Source organism: Myotis davidii, unplaced genomic scaffold (assembly GCF_000327345.1).
Source record: "Myotis davidii unplaced genomic scaffold, ASM32734v1 scaffold481, whole genome shotgun sequence".
NCBI classification, from domain to species: Eukaryota; Metazoa; Chordata; class Mammalia; order Chiroptera; family Vespertilionidae; genus Myotis; species Myotis davidii.
The window spans coordinates 114,878-134,148 of NW_006291201.1; the positions used below are offsets into that span (position 1 = coordinate 114,878).

General features: G+C 40.2%; 1 protein-coding gene across 3 annotated transcripts in view; it reads right to left on the minus strand.

The window, feature by feature from the left end:
• Positions 1-352: 352 nt before the first annotated feature.
• The window catches only part of PHKA1 (phosphorylase kinase, alpha 1 (muscle)), a 243,454-nt gene continuing 224,535 nt past the window's right edge, over positions 353-19,271 (minus strand). For 2 of the 3 annotated variants that reach the window (XM_006764336.2, XM_006764335.2), the window contains 4 exons: positions 8,689-8,859; positions 6,318-6,371; positions 4,502-4,702; positions 353-2,938 (listed from right to left, as the gene is read on the minus strand). In XM_006764336.2, the coding sequence (XP_006764399.1) occupies positions 2,765-2,938; positions 4,502-4,702; positions 6,318-6,371; positions 8,689-8,859 (600 nt within the window). In that variant the 3' untranslated portion in view covers positions 353-2,764. Of the gene's footprint in view, positions 2,939-4,501; positions 4,703-6,317; positions 6,372-8,688; positions 8,860-14,339; positions 14,391-19,271 lie in introns of all 3 variants that reach the window. The other variant, XM_006764334.2, reaches the window with a different exon arrangement.

The window sequence follows — 19,271 nt, forward strand, 5'->3', positions numbered from 1 at the left end:
GGGGGAGCACCGCTCAGCCACTGCTGGTGAGTACAGCGGCAGTGGTGGGAGCCTCTCCTGCCTCCATGGCAGCGCTAAGGATGTCCCATGGGAAAGTGGGCCTAAGTCATCAGTCAGACATCCCCCAAGGGCTCCCGGACTGCAAGAGGGCACAGGCTGGGCTGAGGGCCCCCCACCCCAGTGTATGAATTTCATGCACCGGGCCTCTAGTATAACATAATATAATGTATAATGTGTGATTTACGTATTAATATTATTACACTTTGACCCAACTAATGAGCTTGGACTGTAGTGTGTAATTAGATTACATAAAATAGAGCCATGAAATAAACTCCAATCACAAAAACACATGTTAAGTTTTACACATGATTTAATTGGAAATTCTATTTTTATTCTATTTTAAAAACAGAAGTGCTTTAAAAATCCATCTTTTTTAGTATCACATGCTTAAAATGAGTAAAATACAAATCGAGTTTTCTAAAAAGTTGTTTTAAAAGCAAAACATAGTGAAAGGGCAGCATAGTGCTGGACAACTTAGTAACCCAGAGAAATGCAGCCATCGGTGTCAGTGCAGGCAAATTAGTGTGGGAGGGAGCGGTGGTTTTCACCTATGCCACCACAGATGCACTCTGGGTAGTTGGGGCACACTTGCAGCTAGTGAAAAGACAAAGTTTCAGAACAGGTTGTAAATTATCTTTGTACATGATCCAGAAAATCATGTAAGCAGAAAGCTACTCACTGTGTGTTTCCATTTGCTCTAAGAGAGGTACTGAGAAGCCTGGCCATCCTCTCTTTGTTTGTTTTTTATCACCCTACTCTGCTCACTTATTCATGTGTACTTATAAGATTGTCACTGGTTCTGTAAAAATTATTTAGAGAGTCCCCCTTCTCCATCTCCATTCTTGGAGAAAAGAAACGGAAAAACCAGAGGGAATGAGGGGATTGAAGTAGGAAATTCTCTGAGAGCAAGCAGAGAAATTAGGAGCGCCTTTATATATAAATCAGAGGAAAGTGCTATAGACTAAATGTGTCCCTCCCAAATTCAGAGGTTGAAACTTTCATCCCCAGTGTCATGGTAGTCGGAGGTAGGGACTTTCTTTCAGAGCTAATAAGGATTAGATGAAGCCATGAGCATAGAGTCCCCTAGACAGGATTAATACCCTTTATAAGAGAGGAAGAGACCTGAGCTCTGTCTCTGCACCACGTGAAGACACCGCAAGGAGACAGCCATCTGCAAACCAGGAAGCAGGCCCTCATCAAACACTGAATCTGCTGGGACCTTGATCTTGGATCTCTCAGCCTTCAGAACGATGGGAAATAAATTTCTGTTGTTTAAGCCATCAAGTCTGTAGTTTTTGTTATAGCAGTCTGAACCAAGAGTTAGGGAAGACATTCTTCAAACAAGGCTGCCTAAGCATGGGACTGGAGAAGAGGACTTAACTTTTCTTCCACTATCCTTTCTATGTCAGCCTGAGGCCACAGTCATTGCCCACCTCCCCCCCACCAGAAGCAACACTCATATTTACATACTTGCTTAGTCTATCAAATATAGCTACAGATATACAACCACATAAAAGTACTTATATGCAGAAAATTTCCCATGTATGCTTAGACACACACAAATGCAGTTGTGTGCAAGAAATGGATATATGCCCACAGATAGCAAGCTATACACCAACACTAGAATCAGGAAGTGAAGATGTAAGTGAAAGAGTTTAAGAATAAATGGGAGGGCCTGGAATTGGGGATGGGGTGGATGCTGTAGAAAGTAAGTAGGTGAGTGAGACAGAGACCAGGTGAAAACAAGAAAAGAGTGCTCAGGAAAGCATCCAGAGACTGGACTGCTGATTCCTGGTTGCCAAAGAGGCTTCAATTACTCTCTGTGTTGTGTGCCAGCCCTATCTTCAGAGGCCAGGAGTAGGTGCACAAGGCTCTCTTCAGGGCAAGGAGCCACCTCTGATTCTCTCTTTGTTTCCTAGACATAATATACCACCTAGGCGTCTTTTCTTCTGCCCCCTATCCTCTCTGGAATTGGGCTCCTGGCTTCATTTCTCTGGGTTATTCTGCATTTTCTACTACAAATACATATCTGAGTCCTAGCAATCTTCACAAAAGTGGCTTTAGGTGTTAATGCACAAATCCTGAACTTTATATACTAGACTTTCAGTTTTTGACATTTCACCAAAGGAAGACTAGAAATCATGTGTGCGGATACAGAAAAGGCAAAAGCAGAAACAATAATTCTACACAGGAAGGAGAATATCACTCAGTGTGAGGCAACATGAGAGTAAAGAAGGACACTATAATCTGCTACCCTCTTTTTCTAAGAAAAGGCACTTAGAACAAATATTTTCAATTCATAGCAGCATCAAATGCAACAATTTAGGCTTTACTCACTTGAAATAATGTCTCAAAGTACCCACCACTCATTCACACAAGGAAACCACACATAGGAAAACCAAACTTGAAGAATACGTTATTAATACCTGCTCCCTAAATAGCAGTTAGAATACTAAGTGTGTAACAAGTCTAGAAAATAAAAATACATGCATACTTTTGTGACCCATGGAAGAATTAAGGCCCACAATGAAGAGCCTGGGTGAGCAAGGGTTCACTTCTTCTAAAGCAATTAGTTTTTCAGAAAAGTTCACTCTTCTTGTGGCAGGGTGGGAGTGATCAGGCCATCACAGTTCAGTTCCATGCACAATCAGCAGAGGCAGGAACCGTCTGGCAAAAGGCTCCTAGTAGCCAGGACCCAAAGGCCTCATTGCATGGCACATATGCTGTGGGGCAGGAACTCCTGCACATAGGTGGCGGCTGCCTTGGAGAGGTAGGTCATGGTGCCAAACCTGCCACTGGGTGCACTGTCGTACAGAAGAGTACAGATGCCAGATGCAGGATCCTTTGCCAACATGATATCATCTGCGCCGAGGGTTTTCTGTTTGGTTTTTAAGGGTGGGAGAACACAGGGGAAAGGAAAAATTACTAATCCTACTAGTTAAAGTCTGATCAGGGTAACTCAGAGCCTCCTCCCCATCACCAACTAGTTGGATCTTAGGCTGTTTAGCCAGGAAGGGATCAGGGTGATGCACAAAGCAGGGAATATATTCTATACATGCATTTTTTCACTAGATCAAAAACTCATATGTATTATATTTAAAGTATTAATTATTTAGAATATTTGAAAGTTAAATAACATTGATAATTAAATGAGTTATGCCTATTAAAATCCAAATGTTAATACTTACAAATCACCCTGCCGTGGTCGGCAAACTGCAGCTCACGAGCCACATGTGGCTCTTTGGCCCCTTGTGTGTGGCTCTTCCTAAGCCTTAGGAGTACCCTAATTAAGTTAATAACAATGTACCTACCTATATAGTTTAAGTTTAAAAATTTGGCTCTCAAAAGAAATTTCAATCATTGTACTGTTGATATTTGGCTCTGTTGACTAATGAGTTTGCCACCACGCGGCTATTTGGCCCCTTGAGTGTGGCTCTTCCTAAGCCTTAGGAGTACCCTAATTAAGTTAATACCAATGTACCTACCTATATAGTTTAAGTTTAAAAAATTTGGCTCTCAAAAGAAATTTCAATCGTTGTACTGTTGATATTTGGCTCTGTTGACTAATGAGTTTGCCGACCACTGCCCTAGAGGGACTTTAGTCTGAACCATTCTAATACTACCGATTTCAGCTGTGTATTATGTTATCTTGCATTTGATCATTATTTCTTTCTAAGTTGACTTAATTCAGGTATACTATAAGCTTTCTAAGCTAGAGTCTATGTCTAAAAGGCATCGCATTTCTGATTCACAAACTGACTGCAACCCAGAATATTTAAAATCAGGATTGTCCTAGAAAATCCCAGATACTTTTACTTTTTTGCATCCACCCACAGTGCCTAAGAGAATAAAACACCTGTCAATGTCTTAGAGATTTTCCTATGGACAACAGTGCAAGTCCATCACCTTATGTGTTCCTACACTAGATCTAGGAAACATTTGGAAACTTTTCAATAGTTTACATTTTTAAGATATGGTTAATTTCCTGGAAGAAAATTTGTTAAGAAAAAATGTAGAATTAAAAGGTTCACTTTAATATTTTCCTATAGGTAAGCATCAAAAGCAAAACCAAACCAAAACTAAAATACAATAGTCTCTTTTCCTTAATACTTCAGAAAGGGTATGACACCCAATAGTCTCTCATTAAGTTCTTATCACAACAAAAAGTAGTATAATAAAAAGTTTGAAATACAATAAAAATCATAAAAGTCTCCTGAGTTCCAAGCAACTTTACAATCTAACAGGCATATAACACATGGTGAAAGGCAGGTCATCTCGCAGCCTACTTCCTTTGCAATAGTTCAGAGCCATCACAAAAGGGACCCAGAAAAGAGCGATGAGGTATAGGGCACAAGAAAATGACCTTGGCTTCAGAAGAGTTCTCAGTGCATTCAGATTAGTGCCAGACATTCCCTTTTGAGAAAACAACTGGTTTGCCTACCTGTTCTTGAAGGAACAAGTCATTGGCAATATGCACTATTTTTTCCACAGCAATAATGCTTCCAATACTATGAATTTCAATATCTGCCATCATGGTGAGGACAAGAATGGCTTCAACCAGAAGCTGGCGGTATTCTGGCTGAGGCACACGATTGAGGACAGACTCCACATGAACAGAGAACTTAATCTCGCCTGGAGTCATCTGTGATAGAGAAAAAGAAAATCACTTCTGAAGGACCAATCATCAGGAGACATCAGTCATCTATTCTGAAAGGCAGTAAAAACACAATATCCAAGAGCACTGCTTCAGTATCTTTAAAGTAATTAAGTAAATTGGTTCAATCTTTTTTGAAAGGCAGTCTGACATTGCCTAATGAGTCGTAAAAGTATTGATGCCCTCTAACCCCAATCCTATTTCCGGGAGTTTATCCTAACAAAATAACTCAAAAGGGAAAAAACAAACAAACCCTATGTACAAGAGTGCTTAAAGCAGCATTAGTCACAAGCGTAAAACCAGAAGTAAGCTAAACATGGGAATGGTTGTGTAAATAATGGCATATCATGGTATAGCAACTTCATGCACTTTTATAGTCATTTAAAAGTAAGTATAATGACTGCGGATAAATGAAAAAAATAAATAGAACTGAAAATCATATATATATGGTGACTGGAGGTATGTCAATCATGAATATACTGTCAGGTTAAAATGGGCATGAAGAAATATAAAGTTTATTTAGCATGAAGGGGATTGAGGAATAATTTTTGGTAAAATTGTATTGAATATACAGTTTAGGGTGGCAATGCAGGTTTGGAATCTAAAAACCTTGGTTCAGGTCCTCTCTTTGTCAGTTACTAGTTCTACTACAATCTCTTCCTTAGCTATCAAATATAGTTGTGTTGAAGATAAAATTAAAGAATGTGTGAAGGTACTTTGAAGACTCTTAAAGTTACCATTCAGTTATGTATTATTATTAATTCTATTAACATTTCAATCTTGCTTAAAGGCAGAGAAAAGACAGAGTACACTGTTCTTTTATTACAGGAAAGGCCTCTAGGCAAGAGTAAAGCCTTGAAGCATAGCATCAACTTTCTGTACCTGCCTCTACAGACATTATCTGTAACAATTCTAGTGTTTTTGAGAATTTTCTACTGTCCAATTTACTATCTCTAGCTTGCTAATTCTAACCTGTTTGTTGATTTCAAATACAAACTATTTCTTTAAATTTTCCATATTGGGTGAAAAGTAAAATGTGAAACCAACTGATAATCTATGTCTGTGTTTCATGGCAATGTTTTCCAACCACAGTTATATATCAGAGTCATTCTAGAGATTGTTTAAAAGTGCAGATGCTCAAAAACAAACAAAGTACAGATGCTCAAGCTCCATCCATGGAAACTATAATCCACTAAATTGGATGAGAGCTCAGGTTGTTGTGACACATAGTTAGAGCTAAGGACACTGGTTTATGATCTAATAGTCTACAAGCATCCTACCACAGAATGGTGGGATTAAGAAAAATGGGGACATGAGAAGTCATTCATTCTTAGGTTTTTATCTTGCCTGCCCTCCAACTCTGGCAACACTCATATAAATCAGCCTAATTAATCATTAAAAGAAGCTGCCTTATATAACTAACATAATACCTAATTATTTTAATATTCTTGATCTATTTGTTAAAAACATTCTCTCCTTTCTTCAAGTTTCATGTTCAGTTGATTTATAAAAGCACATATCTGTTATTCTGAAAAATGATCACTGAAATACTTTAGTCAGATAAGCTATCAATCACATAAATGTGAATGACACAGAATCTTACCTCTCTAGTGGTTGAAGAAGGTAGAACAAAACCTTCCACTGAAAGTCCATGACACTGTGAAACAGCAAAAACATGTTGTCAATAAGGATATGCTCACAACTGGGAGGCTGTAAGGAAATACCTAATATTTTTAAGTGTGCTTCACAGGGGAGATGCTAAGTAATCACAGGCCAGTGAGAGGCCCTGCAGCTTAAGTGTCCTTGCCAAGGGGTTGTGATTACTATGTGGCAAGAAATAGGGTTGAACTATAGGAGACCTAAGGTTCATACTCTACTTAGGGAAGTTGAAGGGGTAGGGAAGGTATACCTTTGGCAACCAACTGGCCCCAAAGATTCAGAGACTACATGGGAGGATACCATACTCAATCCCAGAGCCAACACAAATAGGCTTTCAGAAAGATTTTTAGGCTGAAGAAAAAACTCAAGATATAAATTTATTGGACATACACAGTTACTTCATTTTCTAGCTAAACATCCCCCATCAACACTCCTGCTCTACTTCTTCTATAGTACTTGTGATTTTATTTTTTGGTAATCCTCACCTGAGGATATTTTTCCACTGATTTTTAGAGTAGAAGGGAGGGGAAGAGACAAAGAGCGAGAAACATTGATGTGAGAGAGACACATCGATTGGTTGCCTCCTGCATGTGCCCTGACCAGAGCCAGCAATCGAGCCTGCAACCTAGGTACGTGCCCTTGACCAGAATCAAACCCAGGACCCTTCAGTCCACAAGCTGTAGTACTTGTCATCTTTTAACATTGTATATAATTACTTATTTGCTATGTTTGTTATTTATTTATTGTTTGTCTCTCTTTAGTAGAACGTAAATTCCATAAGGTCAGGGATTTTTGTTTGTTTTGCTCTTTGCTGTATCACTGCCAGCACCTAGGGCACTGCCTAGTGCACAGCAGGTGCTTAGGACATACTATAGGAATGAATGATATTTTATCTTCTTCCTAACCATCAACTCAATTACTAAAAGCCAATAAGAACTAATGACTGGCCATTTTAGATTTTAAATCAAGCAAAACATTATATATTACACCACAGATAAAGATTTCAATCCAATAGATTTAGCAAGACTACCAGACACTTCTATGTTCCATAAATCAAATTGAACAGTCTTTGTACAGAGAATTACTAGTCTTCAGGCACATGTGCACTGTGATTATGTTACATTCATAGCCTGAAAGGAATGGAATGAAAAAAACAGGGGGCATTTGTTTTTTCTCTTAGATCAGGATTCCAAGTCCAGGTGTTGATTCCACCACAAAATACCCAATCTCCCTCTGTCAGATTTCAAATTTTCTTCTCTTGTATTTTCACAACCTCGTAGTTCTACACTTTTATCATAACGTATTTTGGCCTTGCATTATAGCTGCTAATTAAGATAACTATGAATTAAACTCCGTAGTGACAAGAACAGATATCTTCTATGGTATTTGGGGTAGAACAGTACCTACTACGTGTCTGTGAAATTGAAATTTTATAAGCCAGGTGTAAATGAAGAGATAAAGTACAAATCTGTCACCCCTGTTCTCAAGAAGTTAGATGGAAGGAAAGCAATTTTAGGTACTATTTGAAAGGAAGATTGCAGGGCTGATAGCCTAAGGACTCAACTTCCACCTTTCCAAAAGATAACATGATTCTGTCCCTGGAAGAATATTAATGTGCTAAGGGGAAAAATTCAACTAATGGTTCTGAAGTCCTGGATGAAGTATTCTTCAGGTTCTTGCCAAAGGCAATGAAGCAAAAAGTGGCACCTAAGAGATTATGAATGAGGCCTATGAATGAGTACAATGGTCTTCCTGGCCCTCTAAAACTGTCATAAACATAATGATATGATGTACCCTTAAATGTCTTTGGCAAACTAAGCCTTTAAAAGAAAAACAAAATTGGTCATGCCAACAAAGTCTTTGGAATATTAATATCATTATGACTTTGCATTTATTTAGTAGTTTTCATCCAAGAAAAAATGCAGGTAAGAGTTTTTTATATTAACTCTTCAGATGCCACAGTTATTTTACTATAGTGACATTTAGTTATTAACAGCACACTGTTACAAATTCATTTGATTATAGCAGCAAATGTATTACAATGTCCTATAATGTCCAATTGTGGACAAAAGCAGAGAAGTGATGATTTTTTAAATCTAATTTATAAACAACACCAGTGTAAAGAGACTAAATTATCAATACTGTCAAAATAACAAATCAACTCTTTCATTTTTATGTTTTGTTCTAGGTTTCATCGTGTAGCATTTCACGTCTATATAATTGCTGTGATGTCACAGTCATGTCATATCTCAGTCAAGGAGAATGAGGAACTCAAGGGGGAAAATAAAGAGACACCTGAAAAGTGTTATGCTCACCTTCTGTAAAACTTTCCATACTTTTTGATAAAATCCAACTGGGACTCTGTTCAGTGCTCCATCCAACCGTCTTCGACGTTGCCATTGACCTTGACGATTATCTTTAAATGTCTGTTGATCATATGCACTAGAAAAGGAGCCACTACTTGGAGTCACAGAGGTTCCAGGTGACTTGGGAGTAAAGAAGAGGAAAGAATATAAATCAAAAGTTATCTCTGTTCCTCTGAAAAAGCATTATAACACAGTGAACAATAAATACTCTGCAGAATTATAAACCAATATTAAATGTAACACCCAAGATAAAGAGGCTACAGTGAAGTTAGTAGACTTATGAGTAGCTAACAGCAATGTAACTGGTATAACACTTTTAGAAAGCAATTTAGTTATATATAACAAGAGCTATACAAATGCTAATATATGAAAGGAATTGTTAAACCTCTGACTAGTCTACAGCTTCGTTTGCTACATTTATTAACTGTAACACAGCCTCAATCAATTTAAAAGAATTGAAACCAGAGGAAGTATATTCTCTGACTACAATGACATCAAATTAGAAACCAATAACAGAAGGAAATTTGGGAAGGAAATTTATAAATATGTGGAAATTTGAAGATACACATCTATATAACTAGTAGGTTAAGAAATAAATCACAAGGACTATTAGGAAACACTCTAAGATGAATGAAAATTGAAATACAACATACCAAAACCTACTGGATGCAGCTAAACAGTGCTCAAAGAGAAACTTATGAGTGCTTGTATTTTTTTAAAAAAGCTCTCAAATTAAGAACCAATCCTTCTACCTTAAGACAAGAAAAAAAGAAAAGCAAACTAAACAGAAAGTAAGGAGAAGAAAGAAAATAATAAACTAGCATAAATAAGTAAAATAGGGAAGAGAAAAATAGAGAAAATCAGTGAAACCAAAATGTTTCTTGGAAAATAAATATCAACAAAATTGACAAATCTTTTGCTAGACAGACCAAAAATTTTTTTAAAAGAGGGATTCAATGTATTAAAATCAGGATAGAGAAGGAATATCACTTCCAAGCTTAAAAAAATAAAAATGATTGTAAGGATATAGCATCAGCAGCCATTTGTCAGCAAATTATATAACTTAGATGAAATGGACAAGTTCCGAGAAAGATACAAATTACCCAATGGACTCAAGGAGAAACAGAAATCTGAATAGATCTATAACAAAGAGATAAAATAAGTAATTACAAAACTTCCCACACAGGAAAAGCCCAGGCACAGATGGCTTCACTGATTAATTCTACCACCAGCTTTTCACAGACTCCTCCAAAAGGAGAAGAGAAGGGAACTTACAAACTTATTCTATGAGGCCCGTATTACCTTTTTACCAAAATCAGACAAACACATTACAAGAAAACTACAGATCAATATCCCTTATGAACACACATATAAAAATTCTCAACAAATCACTAGCAAACCAAATTCAGCAACTTATAAACAGAATTATGCACCATTGATGAAGTAGAATTTATTCCAGGAATTCAAGATTGTTTTAACATCCAGACATCAATTAATGTAATACATTATATTAATAGAATAAGAATAAAGGGTAAAAACCACATCATCCTAATAGAGTAAGAAAAAGCATTTAATAAAATCTTAACACCCTTTTATGACAAAAACACTCAACAAACTAGAAACAGAGGGGGACCTCTTCAATCTAATAAACGGCATCCACAGCTGACATAGTGAATGGTTGAAGGTGGACTGTTTTCCCTCCTAAGATCAAAACATGACAAAGATGTTCACTCTTGCAACTTTTATTCAGTATTGCACTGGAGGTTCTAGCCAGGACTACTAAGCAATACAAGAAATAAAGGTCATCCTGAGTAGATAGGAAGAAGTTAAACTACTCTATTTACAGAAGAAATTATCTTATATATAAAAAACTCACTAAAAAAATGAGAACTAATAAATAAGTTCAGAAAAGTTATGTGATAGAAGATTACTCTACAAAGAGGGGGAAGGGGAACTCCTGCACTAATGTTAACATTAAAAATTTTTAATTAAAAATAATAAATTAAATAATAAAATATTAAAATCAATCATATTTCTAAATTAACAATCATCAATCTGAAAATGAAATAAAAAAATTCTATTTAAAATAGCATCTAAAAGAAGAAAATATTTAGGAATAAATTTAACCAAACATGTGTAGAACATATACTCTGAAAACAAAAAGAAAGAAATTAAAGACCTAAATAAATGGAAAAACATCCCATGTCCATGGATCAGTTAACATTGTTAAGACAGCAATACTCTCAAAATTTATCTACAGATTGAACACATTTTTTATCAAAATCCTAACTAGATTTTTTGCAGAAACTAATAAGCTTATGGGGGGGGGGGAACACATCTGGAATAGTATCAACAATAAAAGTAAAGTTTTAAAAAAACACATAAACAAAAAAAAATTCAAGGGATCCATGATAGTTAATACAATCTTTAAAAAGAAGACCAAAGTTGGAGGATTTATAACTTCTAATTTAAAAACTTACTACAAAGCTACAATAATCAAGATATTGTCATGCAGGCATGGTCTAGGCATGTAGATCAATGAAACAGAACTGAGAATTCAGAAATAAACCATTATATTTTTGTCAATTATTTTTCAACAAGGGTGCCAAGAAAATTAAATGGAGGTAAAGATAGTTTTTTTCAGGAAATGGTGCTGGGGCAATGGAATACTACATTGCTGTAAAAAGGATCTCCTACCATTTGCAACAACATGAATGGTCCTGGAGAACATTATGCTAAGCGAAATATGTCAGTCAGAGAAAGATAAATATCACATGATCTCACTCATTTGTGGAATATAATGAACAACATAAACTGATGAACAAAAACAGATCCAGAGACAGAGAAGCAAGAAATGGTGCTGGAAAAACAATACAGTGGGGGCTTGACTTACGAGTTTAATTCCTCCCGAGACTGAGCTCGTTAAGGAGCTCGTTAACTCAAATTATTCTATCAACCCAATGCAAAAAAATCTGTGAGAGACAGTTGGTATCTCAAAAAACTCGTTAGTCAGGACACTCGTAAGTCAAGGCCCCACTGTATTTACATGCAAAAGAATTAAGTTGAACCCCTACCTCACATCATACAAAATAATTTAAGTCTAAATGGGTTATTGTGCAGAAAAGAATTACCATAGTAAGCCAGAAGTGCTATTCTTGGAAAGTCCTGCTTATAAGATTGACCCCTGACTGGAGATTGGAAACCTGGATTTGGGGAGGGCTCCCAACACTCCCAGAATTAGTAACAGTGGCTTATTGTACCTAAACTGTTTGTTCAAACACTGTGTCTTCTGTTGAACACTTGGTTTTCCTCTGGGAGTCTGGAGTTTTGGTATGTGCCAGACAGAAGCTATTTATGTGAGCAGTCCCCAGTAAAATCCTGGGTTCTGAGTCTTTAATGAGCTTCTCTGGTTGGCAATATTTCACACATGTTGTCACAACTCATTTGCTGGGGTAATTAAGCAAATGAGTTGTCATCCTGTGTGACTCTACTGGGAGAGTACTCTGGAAACTGGTGCCTTTTTCCCTTGGATTTTGTCCAATTCACCTTTTCCCTTTGCTGATTTTGCTTTGTATACTTTTGCTGTAATAAATCTTAGTTGTGATTATGACCATATGCTAGTCCTGTAAGTCCTCTTAGTGAATCATAAAATCTGGGGATGGTCTTGGAGATACCTAACATAATTATAGACATAATTTTAAGAGTTAAAACTATAACACTCTTAAAACAAAGTAGGAATAAATCTTTGTGACCTTGGGTTTAGCAAAGCCTTCTTAGATATGACACTAAAAGAAAAAGTAGGTAAATTGGACTTCATCAAAATTAAAAACTTCTGTTCTTCAAATGACACTATCAATAAAGTAACTCAGTGGTTGATATTCTCTAGAGGGGTAAAAAGAAATTAAAGTGAAAAGACAACCCATAGAAGAGAAGAAAATATTTTCCAATCACATATCTGATAGGGATTTATATCCAGAATATATAAAGAACCTTTATAACTCAACAAAAAAAAGTCAAACAGCCCAATTAACAAACTGAAAAATAATCTGAGTAGATATTTCTCCAAAGAAGATAAATAGCCAATAGGCACACGAATAGATGATCAATATCATAAACCATCTGGGAAATGCAAATCAAAACCGCAATGAGATACTACTTGACACCCCCTAAAATGGCTAGAATAAAAAAAGACAAAAAATAACAAGGGTTAATGAGGATATGAAGAAATTGGAACCCTCAAACATTGCTTGTGGAAATGTAAAATGGTACAGCTACTTTGCAAAACAGTCCACCAATTCTTCAGAATGCTAACCAAGTTACTTACCAAATAACCTAGCACTTCTGCTCCTAGGTATATTTGCAAGATAAATGAATACATATACCTACACAAAAACTTGTACATAAGGTTCATAGCAGCATTACTCCTAATAGCCAAAACCAGAAACAATCCAGTTGTCCATCAAATGAGGAAGTACTGACCCATGCTGCAACATAATGAACTTCGAAAAACTATAAGTAAAGAAGTAAATATGTTGGGGAAAATGTTTCTTTAACAGTTTAGATTCAGAAATAAACATAAAATAGAAAAAATAATAGAAATATTTTCTGAGAAAAAAACTCACATTTTAATTTGGGCTAAATGCTTATATCACCAACCACTGCTAAGTAAAACAGAAAAGTGCCTCCAGACATTTGTATTGGCCAGTGACTATCACACTAATGTACTAAGTAGATGATTTGCCATTTGATTTATCGTCATTGTTTTTGTCTCTACCATCAGGATCCTAGGCTGCTGATAGTGGGGTCAACCCACAAAGGGTATTCAGACTATTTCCTAAAACCGAATAGCAGCAGTTTTGAGTTTTTAGAGTAACTTCACCTCTATGTCTCTGTCCTCATTTATTAATGTGCATATGACAGAGTTGGCCAAATCTTACTGTACTAATTCATTATAGGGTATTTGGTTAAGGTCAATAGAAATATCAAAATTGTTTCCAATAGTTTTTTCCATTTTTTTGTTTGCTTGCTTCTGAAATTATAGGCCAGTATGAATCACTGATTTAAACCAAGAAAATTTTACTACTATATTTCCAGTGCATGGCATGTAATTTGGCATTCATTTAATATTTACTAGATGAATCAATAATCAGAATAGCCATCCCAGTGGTTTTCAAAATGAAAAGTGCATCAGAATCACCTAGAAAGATGATTAAAACACAGACTACTGGGCCTCATCCCAGGTCTAGGGTGGAGAACAAGATTTTACATTTCTAACAAGTTCCCAGGGAACACTGATGCTGTCTAATACACTGCCTGATGTATAGTAGACATGCAATTAATTATAAGTTGAAGAATAAATGAACAAACAGCTACTTAACAAATACTTTTAAAATTGGATTTTGTTTTCAGAACTCTCTTTCTTGCCTTTTTGGGAAAGAAATGGAAAGATTTCACCTTCATACATACACTTGATTTATATTTATTTTAGTTCTTCATTAATTTTGTTTTTCTTTTCAATCAATCAATATATGTCATAATTTACATGACAGTATATTCAAAGAACTCGTGAATGGTATATAATACAAGATAACAGCCCTTACCAGAAAAGACGGTGATATCAAATCTATACCCAGGGCGTGACTACCATTGGACTATAAAAAAAAATTGAGAAAATACAATTTTAAAAGACATGAAGCAAAGCACCCATTATTTGCATTTTTAAGTTATTAGTAGAGTAAAATTACAAACTATTCAAGTAACTAGCCAGCATGTTATCATTTAAAAAGCTGATGAAATTGCCTTACTCTAGAAGTCATATTAAAGAGTAAAACAAAGAAAACTTCCTGACAAATATTTTTCCACAAGAAAAGAGAGAATTGGTGAGTGGTAGAGAAAATGGCTTAGAACAATACAAAATACTGGACAGGCAGGTGATGATAGAAATCAATATTTAGAAATAAGAAAATAATGAAAATTTATGGTTCCCCGTAGTCTAAAATAAAGTTGTAATGATTTTGGCTTTCTTGAAGTCCTACAGGTAATGACTGCATAAAAAAAATTAAAGGATATAGCTGGGTATATTAATCTAGCTGGGAAGATAGACTTCAAGTTCTAAATATATAATGGACTTGTAAATAATACCGTGGGACTGTAAACAACTATAAAATGTTTAGCCAATCACTTTCAACCAAAACTAGAATTGTTTACCAACAATGTCAGTTTAACTCTTCAGTATGAAATGTAGCTCTTCCACTTTTCAGATAGAAAAAATGTTCAAATTACACAATTTATCTGGGGGAAAAAACCTGTAAAGTGAACATTTTTCTATCACAAGGCCCATTCTTACTCCACTGCATAATATAAATGTGAAAGACTATCTGATAAGTATTCTTACTCTTTTTTTAAAATATATTTTTATTGATTTTTTACAGAGAGGAAGGGAGAGAGATAGAGAGTCAGAAACATCATCAGCTGCCTCCTGCACACTCCCCACTGGGGATGTGTCTGCAACCCAGGCACACGCCCCTGACCGGAATCGAACCCGGGACCCCCCAGTCCGCAGGCCAACGCTCTATCCACTGAGCCAAACCGGTTTTGGCAAGTGTTTCTTACTCTTATCCTATATAATTAAAGCCCAGCGCCTGAATGGTGGAACAACCGGAACAACCACAGCCCCTCGCCTGGCCAGCCCTGCCCCTCAGCAGGCCTCCCCAACTGGATCCCAGGAGGGGCTGGCTGGCAAACCACCTGTGGCCCCTTGCCCCTGTCGGCCCCGCCCCCCAGTGCCCCCTCACCCTGATTGGGGGCGGGGCCTTCTGGCAAATTGCTCACTGCCCCTTGCCCTGGCTGGTCCTGCACCCCAGCAGGCTACCCCCGACCCCGCAACCCCAATCGGGGGAGGGACCTGTGGGCAAACTGCCCGCAGCCTCTCAACCCAGCCAGCCCTGTTGCCCAGTGGGCCCCCAACCACGATTGGGGGTGGGGCCAGCTGGCAAACTTCCCACGGCCCCTCCCCCAGCCGGCCCCACCACTCAGCAGGCATCCCCACCCTGATTGGGCCCCATCGGAGAGGGCCAGCCCGACCCCACCCGTGCATCGGGCCTCTATCTATAATAATAAAAACATAATATGATAATTAGACCAGACAGCCGAATAACTTTCCAGATGTCATTCCGGACATCCTTTCGGACGACCTTCCAGATGAAGCTGCAGCAGCAGGGCTTGAGGCAGAGGCGGTTAGGGGCGATCAGGCAGGCAGGCACTCCCAGTGACAGGATACAAGGAGAGCTGTCCCAAATCTTTGCAGAGAGGGGAATGCTCAGGAGGTCAAGATGATAGAAACCTAAGGACCTAAATGCTGGGGCCCATGCCACCAGGGCCCACTCAGCATAAGGCCCAGGGGAGCTCGGACCAAGTTCTGGTCCACTTCCTAACCCGGTTGCGCCCAGCCATCCTGGGACATCCAGGGCTGCAGCATGTGCTGGAGTGTGTAATTGTGGGTGAGGGGAGGGGTGGCGCTCTGGAGGTGGAGGGCTCTCTGCCTGCGTGCCCTTCCCCCAGGTGCTCAGCCGAAGCTGTGCCAGCAAAACTCCTTTGCTGGGGAAAGATGGCAGGGGGCAGGTCGGGGAGGGGTGGCCAGCCTGTGGCCTCCATTGTGGCTGTTTGCACACATGTAATTAGCTCTAAGTATCCCGGGCTTTCAGTTCCCTGACTCAGGGCCTGGGAGCTGTGCAAGGGGAGAACGTGCCCACAGAGCCGCTGCTCCGCTGAATGAGCCCCCTCACCAGACCGGGAAGCTCTATGCCCATTCACAGCACCCTGTGTGGTGTTTGCCCAACTGTCTACATGGCCACCACATGCTGGCTTGGGGATATTTTTGTGTGTCCTCGGTAGTGTGTCTACACTGGCCGCTGGGAAGGTCTACACAGGCACAGATGAGGAGGGGAGGGGTGGTAGGGGAGGGCGGTGAAGGGGAGGATGAACTGGTTCTCAGCTGAGAAGGAAGGAAGTGCTAGTGCCCAGCTCTCCTGTCTGCACAAGTCCTACATAAATGTGAGCCCGGAGCAGTGGCCAAGGCCAAAAATCCCTGGGATTTCAGATGTAAACGCCAAACTGAGGTGACCTAGACCCTGCTCTAACTCCTCACCCCCTGGGCCATTTCGAACCTCAGCCACAAGCTCTCATTTCCTCCTGGGCCATTTCGAACCTCAGCCACAAGCGCTCCTTTCCTGCAGATGGCATAGCCAGGGCTCAGAGAGGTTAGGGAACTCACCCTAGGTGGCATAGCATGCCAGGGCCGCCACTCTCCAGAGCCATGGCATGGCATTCGGGATTGGGGCTTCACTCAAAAACAGAAGGTGTGCGGGAACCTGGGAGGGAACACCTCCAGGTCCTCCTCTCTCTGTCTGGTCTCAGATCCCTAATCCACGGAGACCCTGGTCCTGTGTACTCAGTCCATTGCCCGCCACATCCTTCCAGCCCTTTCCCTGAGGCCAGTTCAGCCATGTCTGTGCTGAATAGAACAGAGTGCAGAGAAGAGCAAGCTCAGCCCCAGGGGCCTTAGTTGGAGGTGGAGGGATCAGCCTTCCCGAAGCAGGATTTCTCAGCACACTCGCTCTGCCCTTAGGGCTGAGTCCCTCCCTTAGCCTTACTGGGTTCTCTGTGTCTGTCTGTCTCACTCTGCATCTCTCTCCCTGTTCCTCATTCTCTGATCCTGTTTACTATTCCCCATGTCTCACTGGGCCTTTGTCTCTGTCTCTCATTGGATCTCTGCCCGTGGAGAACACTCCTGCTGCACCCGCAATGAAACACACACCAGAAGAATCCACCTTTTCAATAAAAAACGACAAATGGGAAACAGAGTGAATTAAAAAGCATTACAATCCATGTGTCTTCAAATGCGTTCCAAATGGCAGCACTCTGGTACGGGGGGCAGGGGGAGCCAGGGGCTGGGTATGTTGGCCACATGTTCTGGAGCCTCAGACACAAAGTGTAGGGGGCTCAGCACCGTGCTGTGGACAACTCTCACTAGCCACCTGGGACGGCAGGGTCTGGGGAAGGGACTTAGTCTATACTCACCCTCACGGACCCCCACCTGATTCCATAGACCCTTTCCCCTGTTCTGGCATCTGCTGGTCCCTGTCCCTCCCCCAGTACCTCCAAACCTTCCTATGCTGACCCCAACTCTCCGGCACCAGCGCCCCCACACACAGATTTCACTCTCTCCCTCACCCACCCCCAGTCTTCTACACCATACTTCTTCCTGCCCTGTCCCACCTCTATGCCAACCTCCTGCCCCAGACCACCCAGCAGCCCTGGCTCTGGGAGAAAAGATTAGAAGAAAGCTTTCCTTGGCCGGAAGACACTCTCCAGGGAGCTGCATGCAGAAAGGCGCTCCCAGTCCTGTACCTGCAACTGCTCTGAAGTGCCAAATGCCAATCAGAAATTGTGTCTCTGGAGACAGAGGGTAGCAGAAGTAGGCTGCTGTCTTTTGAAGCCCCTCATCAGGAGGAAACTCTACCCCTCCCACCAAAAAAGTTCACCCTGCTGACTCCCTTATCACTTTCATCAACCCTCCTTTGCCCCTTTCCCTGGAAGTGGAAGGATTGGAGCACACCCTAATATATAAAAACCCAGGGTCCGTAACGACTAAATTGAACAAAGGCTTGGCCAAACACTGAAAGTCAGTCCTGCAGTCAGTGCTGGATTGCTGTGGTGACTGCCACTGCGGGCGCAGCGATCCAGCACTGACTACCGAGGGGGCTGCGGATCAGGCCTGGAGAGAGAGACAGGGTCTGATCCACAGCCTCTGTGGCAGCTGTTGATGAGCTGTTGCCTCTCTCTTTCTCTCTGGTCTTAGCCTGCAGCTGCACCTCTGTTTCTCTCCAGGCTCCGTGGAGGCTGCTAATCAGCCCCGCCTCTCTGATCAGGCGAAGTGTGAGGAGCAAATGGCTACCTAGGAGGCGGAGCTTTTGACACTGACTGGCATAGAAACTGAGCAATCAGAACCAAATCTGGGTGAACTGCGAAGAGCCAGTGGCTGCCTAGGAGGCAGAGCTTTTGACGCTGACTGGCATAGAAACTGACCAATCAGAACGTAATCTGGGTGAACTGCAAAGGCAGAACCTAAGGTGGGGGTTGAGGAGGGGTTATAAGGGCAACAGCTGTTTGGTGTAAGGTGTAAGAAAGCGGTTCAATTTTTAATAACTGGTGTGGCAGAATAGTGCATATGGCTGGCTATTAGTCCAGATATAGGGATTATGTATTTTTGTCTGCCAAGAGCATCTCTTCCTGCCAAAAAAGGCTTCCCCCCTCCCATTTAAGCAATCCTATCCTCTATAATCTATCTATACTAGTAAAAGGGTAATATGCTAATTAGATCAGGTTGACCGGCCATCTTCTGGACATCTGACTTTCTTCCAGACAAAGTCATGGTGGTGGGGGCTGAGGCAGAGGCAGTTAGGGGTGATCAGGCCAGCAGGGGAGGGCAGTTGGGAGCAATGAGGCTGGCAGGGATGGGAAGGTGGGGGGGA